Source organism: Lepisosteus platostomus, chromosome 3 (genome assembly GCF_059453375.1).
Source record: "Lepisosteus platostomus isolate fLepPlt1 chromosome 3, fLepPlt1.hap1, whole genome shotgun sequence".
Classification (NCBI taxonomy): Eukaryota; Metazoa; Chordata; class Actinopteri; order Semionotiformes; family Lepisosteidae; genus Lepisosteus; species Lepisosteus platostomus.
Genome location: NC_142613.1, coordinates 63085684 through 63097720, shown reverse-complemented (window position 1 = coordinate 63097720; position 12037 = coordinate 63085684). Strand labels below are relative to the sequence as shown.

General features: G+C 40.1%; 1 protein-coding gene across 1 annotated transcript; it reads right to left on the bottom strand.

Moving 5' to 3' along the window:
• Nucleotides 1-1824: 1824 nt before the first annotated feature.
• On the bottom strand, nt 1825-11828 carry tdh (L-threonine dehydrogenase). The gene is made up of 9 exons (XM_088626367.1): nt 11670-11828; nt 7768-7961; nt 7143-7185; nt 6726-6796; nt 6450-6599; nt 5916-6088; nt 5622-5712; nt 4291-4560; nt 1825-3787 (listed from the first exon to the last, which is right to left on the bottom strand). The coding sequence occupies exons 2-9, from the start codon at nt 7949-7951 to the stop codon at nt 3648-3650; spliced, it is 1122 nt and encodes a 373-aa protein (XP_088482493.1). The 5' UTR covers nt 7952-7961; nt 11670-11828; the 3' UTR covers nt 1825-3647.
• Nucleotides 11829-12037: the final 209 nt, after the last annotated feature.

The following is a 12037-nucleotide window of genomic DNA, read 5'->3' as shown; positions in this document are numbered from 1 at the left end:
CATTCAGGTGCTGTTTTGCAAACCTGACATGCAGCAATGTTCTTTTGGGGGAGAAGGGGTTTTCTCCCCTTCCACTAAAGCCGTTCTTGTTCAGATTTTTCCTAACATTTGAATCATGATACCTGATGTTTATCATATCAATAGGGGCCTCTAGATCCCTGGATGTAGCTTTGGGGTTCTTTGGGTTCTTTCAGAGTATCATACGGTCTGATCTTGGGGTGAACTTGCTGGGAAACCCACTGCTAGGTAGATTGGAATCCACCTTGAACTTTCACCATTTGTAAATTATCTTTCTCGCTGTGAAATGATGGACTTCATACTGTTTGGAAATGGCTCTTCCCAGAGATAAGTAGCAATATTTCATTGAGACAGTCACATAACTTTTGACCGAGGCACGATGTGTTAACACAAACCTGAATGCACCAGACCAAACTGATAGTTTCTGAATTTATATACAGGTGTAAACTCACTTAGTGATGATCAACCACCTTTCGTAACTGATATGCAAGCAGTAAGGTTGCACTATTTTTTCATGCATTCTTCTTAATATTAGTTGATTTTTTGTTTAATAAATAATATCAAAGTATAAGTTATTTGTCACATGAGGTTAGATGTATCTATTGTTGGGACCTGGTGAGTACTAGGTGAAGGTCAGCTACGTCTTAATATGTAAAACCATAAAATCTTAAGAGGGTGTACTTTCTCTTTCACACCACTGTATATTCAATACCACAGAGTGAGCCCCGAATATCTGGATACCTTGGTCCACTTGTTTTTTTTAATAAAAATATTCCTCCATCCGCATGTTTTGACCACATGCCTGCGATCTAAAAATAAAAGATCTAATCATTTATGGCCTTTTATTCAACTTATCACTTTTGAAGAAAGGATCTCGTATGTCTGGCTTTTGAGAATACAACACGTATTAGAGGCACTAACAGATACTCATTGGAATGAGCTACTCTTCCTGACTTTCTAATCTTTTCTTGGTACTCGTGTGTATGACTGGTTAGAATGGAAAGTGTCAGTTATTTCCAGCTCTGTATTTGCTCTCAATTTTCCTGTTCCCTCCCTTTGGAACTTTTCATTTTCAAGTTTGTTACTTGCCAACTTAACCAGTCTTTACTTTTGATTAGCCAGTTTCTGTTTCTCTTCTACATTATATGTTGGCAAAATTCATCTTTCTCAGTGCACACTATCACTCCTGGCCTCCTTCCTGTCTTGGGCTTATCTACTCAGTGCAGCAACCTGTCTTTATGAGAATACACCCACGTTCCTCTAAAGTCAACTAACTGTTATTCCCTCTTGTCATTAAAGAGCAGCATTAAGTTTGGATTTTTCAGTTTTAAATGTTTTAGTTGAGTGATACGCACCAGCTATAATCTCAATGCTATGGTAAAGTTTACAGCTTTCCCCACTGTATTATTAAGCAGTTTACTCGGTACTGTCAGGCCAAGAATGCTTTACTTGTACTGCATGACAGCCTTATGACTTGCAAATCAGCACCTTAAAAAAATGCCAACAGCCATTCTTCCACATTGTGTCTAAGGAAAAAATTGAGTACTCGCCCCTCAATGATAGTTATCAAGTAAATAATTGGAAATTATTTTGTTCTCCTGTAACGAGGTCTTTTACTGTGTTACTGAAATTTTAAAACCTATAGTGTTGCAAGTCACTTCAACTCCTCCTGGAAGAGGCAATAACTTCCTGATTTAGTACTTAAGCATTTATCATTTCCTCAGTTCACAACTAGCTTCAACAACCATTGCTTAAAATCAGCTGAAATTTTAAATAAAAAATTAAACATGAAGGACAAGGGTAGGCTTAGTTGAAAATGGCTTTATTGACAATGTGGATTTTTTGTAATCAGTGGCTTTAAAAGAACAAGTATGACACTTAAAACAAAGGTACTGTTCCATGTATACAAGTGCTTACTAAAAGTATGTCATGTGTAATAAATACAAAACAAATATCCAAAACCAGATGCAAAGGATGTTTTTGGAGTTCCTCAATTTTAAGAACAAATCCTAAGACCTTAAATTTCAAACTATCATAGTTGTATCATAGTCCTTAGCTGTTTCTAAAGAAAATCAACTATTAATGCAATTAACCAGTTTTTCCCCAGCCAAAAGCTCAAATAGCTCCAACTTTCCAGCATTTCAGTAGGGAAGTCACACTGAATGTGTGAAATTGTTATGATTGTATAACTACCCCTTATTGTCAAAGGTAAAAATGTAAAAATATACTGTATTAAATCAGTAACATTCACTAAGTTGCAAGTGAAAAAAAAAGGTTTATCAGCAGTCTTTAAAATATAAACAATTTAAGAATAATTATACAAGATTAAACCTTCATAAATAAAAATTACACAGCATTATTTAAACCACTAAACAGACCAACACTGGAGAGTGTTCTTTTCTCTACTCAATGGGCAATGGATGTTTAGATTTATCTCAAGAACTCCAACAGTTAATACATTTCAGGTTACCTACTGTATAAAACTGCTGCACAATGGAAGCTGAGGACCAGAGCAGGGTAACGCTCGAGTACAGTACATACACTGCAAAGCCACAATTCAGTCTGTCGCCAAACTCTCCAGGTATTGAGATAAGAAGACAATGTTTACCACCTTTCACAGTTTGAACACAAAGCGTAGCATCAAAAGCTCACAATCCTGATGTATTGTAACGCCAAAAAGCGGCTTTCAACACCTTTCCATTGACATGGTTGTAAAGTTTTGGTCTAGCGAACATGTTTGTGCGGCAGTCCTTAATTTCATACCCTACACTGGACTATTACACACATGTGCTGCACGCATTTCAGTTCCGATTCATCTATTGAAAAGCTGACGGCTCTGTTGTAGAAACTGCCAAGTATTTTAACATTCTCCTCAATCTTGAAAGCACATGGCTGCAGAATTCTGAGTTTAAGTGTAAAGCTCACAGTTAATCTCAAACCATGATATGTTCAAGAAAAAAAAAAAGATACCAAACTCTCCCAGAACGAGAAACTTCATTTTTTGCATTCCTTACACCAACGAATTTGACAGAGTTAAATCTTACAAACTTATACAAAACCATGGTGCGAACTGCAGAATAGTAGAGAAAATACCCCAAAATATACACACTGATAGGCACTAGCTGAAAATAATTCAAACCTATGGAAAATAGAAAGGAGGTATTACAGTTGCATCAGCTTTTATAAAATTAAGAGTTTTGATGATGGCTTCTCAAGTTTTTTTTTTTTTTGAAACTGTGATATTAGAATCCAGGCAATTATCTTTGGTATTCGAGGCAAAAGTCTTAAATTTAGAAATTACTAGCCATGTGCCTGTTTGACACTATAGGATTCCAAAAACATTTTCAGACAAAGCCCTTTTGGAGCAATTCCTAGCAGAACAGCAAAAATGCAGCAAAAGCATGTCTGGATCTTCCTGAAGTGAACACAGAACAGGAACAGTAAAGAAGGACTATTCAACGTTCAGGTCTTCTGAAACTATCCAAGCGCTGTTGCCTACAAAGCTAGTAATTACCCTGAAACACATGGAGTAAAGATTATGTACAGACCAGTGTCTCTGTGGTGTAAAGCTCAGTTTTTTTACACTATATACACAATGTGGCCCCAGGTCACAGTTCATTGCTGTTGGTTCAGTTGGCACTAGCAATTCGGGAGTCTGCGCCAATAGAGTTGAGCATCGTTGTGACCAACTCTGGGAGGTCATACTCGTGTTTCCAGCCCCACTCTCTGCGTGCGTTCTCATCATCAAAGTTCATGGGCCAGCTGTCAGCTGTAGAGCCAAAAACAGTTTAACATTAAGGAAATTTCCATAACATTTAGACCAAGCAATTAGCGACATGCACAATTTCTCAAATTATCCCATCTCAGTGAACAAACGCGTCTACAGCTGCAGAGTGGTTTTGATAGAAGCAACCTGGATAACAAAATGGCTTATTGATAGCTTAACATGAGGACACAAATTACACGATTATTGACAGAAATGGTGGTTAAAAAGATTGATTTTTTTAAAAAAAAAAGAGCTAAGAGAAAAGTCTGTAAAAACAAGCTTCCACCGATAGGGAAAATCCGTCAGGAAACGAGTATTACTCATTGATAACTGAGGAGGCAACATTTCAGATTCAGTTCCTAAAGGATATTTAAACAGCCAATTATCTTTCTTGCACAGACGTTATAGCAAGGAAGCAAGCACTGTATTTCACAGATGGGCAGATACATGCTATATTTAATGAAGGGTCTGGTACTGTAGCCTCACTCTGTAGTCTGGTCTCTTACCAATGGCTTGTCGCACAGGGTCAATGTTGTAGGTGACCTGGAGGTCAGGCAGCTGTTTCTGCACCTCGGCAACCAGCTCCTCAGGGGTGAAGCTCATGGCGTTGATGTTGTAGGTGCGCATGCTCAGCTGCTCTGCTGGAGACTCCATCACCTCCAGAGTGGCGCGCAGGCAGTCATCGATGTACATCATGGGCAGGCGCGTGTCTGGCTTCAGATTGCACTCAAACTTCCCGGTCTTGACAGCATCATGAAAGATCGCCACTGCGTAGTCTAGAGCAAGAGCACCAGGGGAGAGGTCACAGAGAGCAGGCTCACACGCGTCGCAGCTGAAATTCATTGACAAATTACATAACTAGAAAAGCTGGTATTCAAGCCATGCAACTGTAAAAAGGATAGAATTTTCCTGCAGGTGAAATGTAATTTTGCATTTTTAAAATGATTGCCAAGCACCTGCACACTGTGCATGAATAAGGCTTAACCTATTAAAAAAATATATACACTTTGATCCTTTAATAGATTCTAGCTGGGTATACACAATTTCAACACAGCAGCATCCAGCTGAATGCACAATAAATTCTAAATTTCAATACAATTGCACACTGTACATTACACTCAAGTACTGCGGAGAATTTACAATGTTGTGAGTGTTATGAGTGACACATTCCAAGTGGTAATAAACAGATTTAGTTCCATTTGGGCTTTAAGTTTCCCTGAGCGTCACATTTCATGCGGTCAGCTCTTCTGCAGCTGCAAGGCCTATACAATCAGTTTATGACTGAAGGTCCTTTGCAGGGAAAAGCTACACAGATCATATCTTTAGCCCACATTGCAAGCATTACTAGCTAAAGCAACCCATGGTAATAGTATTAATGCAAGCTGGTTCTCCAACTATGAAAATGTCCAACAATATGCAAGAAGTTACCAGTAAAAACTGAATTGCAACATACAGTATGTAAAAAAATAAACCTAAATATTTAAGTTTCAGACATTCACTGTATGCATCCACACTCAATATCTAGCTTCCAAGCTTCAGAAAAAAGTGCTGTACAGTTCTTATGTAATAATAATACTAATATTTTGTGATACTATACAAAACTGAATTGTCTATAACATATGCAGACCAAGGTTACTGGAAAAATATAAACAGCAACCTCAGCAAAGTATTAAAGGAAATGTTTTACATGGGCAATATCCAACACAACTACCCACCAATTATACAATATCCATATTCATGATTTTTTTTAGGTCTTCTCGCTGCTAAAACGAGCACAAGAAAATGCGATGTTCTAGCAACTTCACTGCTCAGCCTATAAGAAACTTGTGCATCTCACCTGTTGTTCCTCCACCTGGCTGCGAGTCTGCCGAGATGATGCCGGGGTACCTCAGACAGCGGAAATCCAGCCCGTACTTGTGATGATAGTACTGCCGAGACAGAAGAACAGACGGTTTTTGCACCCAATATGTTTACACAAAAAAAAACTCACTCCAGCGGTCACAGTGTACGTTAATGCAAGAAATCCCGAGACGCATGTGATCAATGCAAGCACTCTTTACCAAGAACATTCCCTTCAACGTTCTAATGCGATCGATACGGAGCACATGCTCCTGACAGCCTCTGTCCTCACCTCTCCCATGAGCTCAGCGTGCACTTTGGAAACCCCATAGATGGTGCGGGGCCGCTGCACGCACAGGTCAGGGGTTGGGTTGCGCGGGGAAGTGGGACCGAAAGCTCCGATGGTGCTGGGGACGAACAGACGCAGCCCGTGCTCTGCCGCAATGTCGAGGATGTTGTGCAACCCTGAGAGGGGGAGACAGAAAAAGACATGATGGGGCCCGTTTCTAACATGCTGCTCTGGAATCAAGTGTTCCAGAAAGTAAAGTTTGAAGCTGCAAAGCCAATGTAGGAAAGGAATATTTTTATTCCCCGTTGTAATGAACAGTAGATTTTTGGCACATCCCCCCCATCCCCACAAGTCCAGAAAATTGTGCTCTGAGGAAGTCAAGACTTAAAATACATCTTAATAAAACTCTGCTTTCTGAAAACTACAGTACAAATTCAAAGTAACAGTGCCCAGCATGCATTTCTGCAAGACTTCATTTTTCATTGCACTTTCCCCTTGGGGCTGAATTAAAAAAAATTCAGTAGACCACTTGCTCACCAGTGATGTTCACGGCTCGCGCCAGCGACACATTGGCCTCTCCGACAGCACTGAGGAGGGCACTGTAGTGAACAAGCCAGGTGATACGATTATTCACCACAATCTCCCGCAGGTTCTTGTAGTCCAAGATATCGGAATATATAAATGGTCCTGTAATTCATGAAACAGAGTTCAAGATTTAGAGACACATTCCAGCTTAATTCCAAGATAAAATTGCAGATCCAACTGTCATGAACTGCCACATTCACAAACGGGAAAAGGTATCTGTAGACTCACCACTGTGAAAGACATGGCTCGGGGGCTTCCTAATGTCTGACAGGATTACATTGTTTTTCCCAAAACGTTTTCTGTGTGAATATAAAACAGGTTAAAAGTGTAAGTATCTTCATGATTCTTGTGTAAATTCTCAGTGATCGACAATTAACTGTGCAATGAAAAATTAGCTAGATATAACTAAATAGAAATGCCTGGAATTTGTCAATACTAACACAAAAAAAATTAAACTTCTTTGGACAGTAATTTCTGCCTGCACCAGAGCTGCACAGGAAATAAAAAGGCCTTAGGCAGGATTGTTCTTAAGGCACTTAGCACTTCTGTCCAACTGTAAACATTACTTCTGTATTTACATGACATAATAACTGTTCTAATTGGTTTCCATCCTGCATTAACGTTAAGAATTTCTAAGGCTCCTACCTCAACAGCTTCGCCAGGCCCACTCCCAGCTGTCCCAGGCCCCCTGTAAACACAACAGTAACACCCAATCTTAGCAAAGAACGTCAGATGGTTGCCAAGGTGACGCTGCAAGGAGAGCCCTACAGCACTCCTTACATAACAGAGGACTGGTCTGATCTGGATTTTGTATAGTAACAATGAGACAGTACTTCAATACAGAGGATCAGCTTGAAGGCTTACTGCAGTTCAGACTGTACTATTACAATGATGGATTAGCAGCTCAATTGTCTTTTTTATGGTCTAAAGGAGGACCAGCAAAGTCACATTGATTTTGTTTCTATTTACCATTACATTTATACAAAGCAACAACCACAAAGAAATCACATCATACTACAATCACACTTGTACACTAAAGGTTTAAACAAAAATACCAAGTCAAAATTACTGCCCGGGCTTCCATTAAAAAAAAAAAAAAAAAAAATTGGTAAATTATTTTTCTGGGGGATAAGAATTAAGGAGGATCAGGATAATGAAGGACAAAAAAAAAAAAACAGAACCATATATAAGGTAGAGCAGGCCACATCCCCTCCCTCTTGTGTCTTGGAGCTCCTCAGTCTTGAGGAATCCCTGTGGACGCAGACCGTACCTGTGATGAGGACCTTGGGGTGGTCAGTCTCCGAGAAGGACACCGAGTGGAAGCTGGCGTCTGAGGTGACCTGGCGTGGGGAGAAGCTGATGTGACGGACAGCCAGGGCCAGTGGCCGACACCCGCAGCCTGGCGTGAGCACTGTCTGCTGAGCGGCCCTGGCGAGAGCTCTGAATACCGGCATCTTCAGGCACCTGCGTGACGACAAACGAGAGGAGAGCTCACCTTTCAAGCACTTTACACCCACGAGCTTCCTCAACACGCGAAAGTGAAAAAGCTGAAACCCTGCTGGTAAAAACAAAGCCCTGAGACAAGACACAGACCTAGGCCACATGACGACAGATGCAGCTTACTTTCACAACCACTCAAGAATGGGTTTTTTTTAAAACACCTGAAAGCATTTGTATTAAGTTTTCATACCAAACACATTCCAAAGCTTCTTGCGTACAAGAAGAGACCTACGGGAGTGTGGCACCCAGCTAGGTAACCCACAGCAGCCATTACACCCCAGCGGCTCCACTATACAGCAGAAATTACTTCACCACACGAATCAAGAGCTTACAGTGCAATTTGGCCGGGACACCAGGCTTAACTTCCCTACTTTTTAACGGCTCCGTGTGATTCGTAGTGATCAAGTCATCAGGACTTTTGTTTAACATCTCATCCAAAGAATAGCACAGTGTCAACGGTAACCACACTAGAGCAGTCATTTGGAAATTCCGGCCTAAGGGGGAAAGAGTGTCACAAACTGGTCTATCAATTAAAAAATTTTCGTACCAGATATTTATAAATTTTCAGGAAATACTCAAGATGAATAGTTGGCAGATATCACACAGTATTCCCGAACTATAATTCACACCTACAGACCTGAAACAGGAAGTGTGCAATCACATATTTACTGAAAAAAAAAAGAATACTGGAACCAATAACATTCGTTGTGATTTATTGCCTCTCGGTATAAAAAGGTTGGCAAGTTATATAACAAAACTCCCTACAGGATTTTATACTTGGGAGTACAATTTAATTCCCATTTCAGTTATTACAATTTATGAATCATGTACAACATAGCTCTGATTTATCAGTGTTGTTAACTCCACAGATATGTCTATGCACATTTACCAAGAATATAGCAAGCTCTAAAATTCATCACTTGGTAACTGACTTATTCAAAAGCCTGCAGTTTGTAAAATCCAGCACATGTACACAGAGTGAATCTCTGTCTCCATGTTCTATGTCACAGTGAAAGAAGAGGGAAATAAAATAATCAGTAAACTGAGAAGACCTACTAGAGTTTCAGAGAAAGAGGTTAGGTGCTAAAATTCTCCTGGGAACACTACCCAGCAAGATCTATTTTTATAAGAGCTTGCATACGGTAAACTCATAACTCCAGAATGCAACAGGCCAAACACTTACATACAGGTAAAGGTGAAAACAGTCACATGCATTACCATGTTAAAAGTCAAAACCTGCATTAATGGCAGCAAAATGCAATTATAAACTGTGTTTAGTACTAAACCATTATATTGATTGAAAAATTAGAATATACCATATTAATGTTAACATCCTTGCAGTTAGCAACACCACATTTAGAAAAATACATATAATTTTATCTGTTAACTTTTCACAGACTACTTCTGGTAGAATTGCCACTACACAATTCTACTGGCAAAACTGGTTTTCCAAATCTCTTAAATGCTCCACATCTAAAACAAAATGTCCTAACGAAGCACCAATCAAATTATTTCTAAACGGTAGTGTTTTCGCTAATGCATCTTTCTTAGCCTGTCTCCGAGTTAGAACATTTCAGCCTTGACAAAGATTGCAGAGCCACCCCCTACGGTATTTATAGGGCACTGCCTCCGCAGCTGACCAATCAGAGGACGCGGAGGGCGGACGCTCCCCCAGACGCTGTGCGAGAGGCCAAGGAGACAAGAAACCTCGAGACGTGCGCCCAGCCACATCCCCGCGGGAAACAGGCTGCTGACCGCCTGGGGCTCTGTTTTAACATCTCGGAAGGGCGAAATTTTATATACTGCAATTATGTATTTACCGTTAGTGCACTAAATTGGATAAAGAAGGATTATATTTAAAAAAATATATACAATCTGACCCGTTACGGACCATTCTCTCTGTAGCTGCTTTGATAATTTCGTGCAATGTGAAAGCAAGTCTAAGATACTGATGGAAAAAACCGTAGTCATGGTCAGGCCACCACCTAAACATATACACTTATACCAAAATCAAACATTATATTTTCTTATCTTTAAACATCTGTAACTTTCTCGGCGAATATACTTCATAGTAGATAAAACGATAACCACGCGGCCGTCTCTTATTGTAAGATCTAATCTTTAGATGAAGGATTTGCATCATCCATTCATGGTCACTGTTGTGGCGAAAGTACAAACTGGTCTTTTTTTTATCAATTCCCCTTTTGCGTAAGGCTAGAAAAAGAACACGTCCTAATTTAGCGGCAATTTTTTGGGCTAAAAGAAAACCTTGCAGTCATTTGAAATTCTCTACAAGACCGTAAACAGGTACTAACAGGATTTAAAGACTTAGTCTTCAATTTTAATTAAATCGATAACCAATTTTAATTAAAAACTTGATTTTGGAAGAATCGTAGCTTTCTGAAACATCACAATTCAAGATTTTCTTGAACATTTCTTAATACAACAACATCATGTACTTTTCATGCGACACGGAGACAGGGCTCTAGAAACGGGAGCTGTTCAGTCTCCCTGTATAGTGACGGACTGTTTACCCGAATCCGGTTTTTTTCCCTCCTGTCGGATCGGCAGATCCAACAAATGACGAGACAGTTTGTCTCCACAAAGACCAGCGCGTCATATCGCACTTGCGGGTTTTAAGCAGTGAATTTGAGTGCTCCATTATCCTCGAGCAAGGCGCTCGTATTTCTCATTTCCTGAATGCTTGAGAGAAGGATTGAGCTAGCAGGTGCGGTAATCGGGATCTCTAGGCACAGAGGGATCCAACATTGTGTGATACCGTCTTTACCAGTCCTAAGTTTCTGGAATTGATAGCAACTCAACTAATGCAAACCTACAGTACATCAGCCTGCGGAAGAATAAGCTATTTCACAATTTACAGCCCCAAAACTACATAACTGCACATATCCAGTCACACGTTAAATGCGTTTATAACGCCCCTTTCCTTTCCGACTTCCACCTCTTAAACTGCTAACGTTTCACCAAATGCGCCGACTGTGTGCACGTTGATAAAACTTCAGTTTTAAGTTTTGTTTTTAAGACAGAGCGCAACATTTATTGATAGTGATATTTGCTACGGATTTGCTCAGATTTTAAAAATAGTACCGTCAGAAGGGATGAGCCAATATTCTCTGAACCTCTTATCTGACAGATTATTCTGTTTCGGCAGAAGGTATATGTGAAAGCGGAAAGCATTCGTTTTCTCTAACCGGAGGCCCAATCAGAGGCAGTTAAAATGTTGCCATGTACAATTTACGAGAATGTACTGCAGCCGATTTCCTCGAAAAGCTTCATTTAATTTTTTAAGGCGCATACCCACATACTGTAGATCCTTCGTTTCGTTAGCCGAATGGCACATATCAGAAAAGAATAAGGACGACTACTGTATATCAAAGAGTATAATGATAATCCACAATGGTGGAGAGCCCTACCCAAACCCCACATATATACTGTATATATTCTGTATGAAGTTCGGAATTTCACTGCACCACTCTCGTTTTCTTACGTTATGGATAGATCACAAATTTTACATTTTAAATCTTTCAAAAAGCCTTGATCTAGTATAAGAATCCCGATTCTTATACTAGAATTCAATTAACGAGAAACCACAATTAAACCCATTACCAAAACTGCCATTGAGACAAAACTGACAGACTGTGAAATGAAACCTACCAGAATAATGAAGTATTTCGACTGAAATTGAGGTGAATTAATTAAATCCTGTTCCCTTCCGACTGCAAGCGGTCCCGATGCGGCTTTCTCCGTTGAACCACACACGTGCTAATCTCAGCCTGCTCTTGCATCAGTCTCTCTCCGGTTGTCTTAATATATCTAAAACCAGCTGATTTCAACAGGTCTGCGTCCTGATTGGGCGGCACGCCGGAGGTGTGGCCCCCCGCCTTTTCCTTTCCCCCCTGTGATATGAGAAGACAACACGTGGCCGCTCTGTTGCTTTTGCGTAGTCTTTTCTGTCGGGGGTTTGGAAGGGCAGGCTGTAATTTTAGGTTATGTCCTACCATAATTATGTTACTATGTTTAGC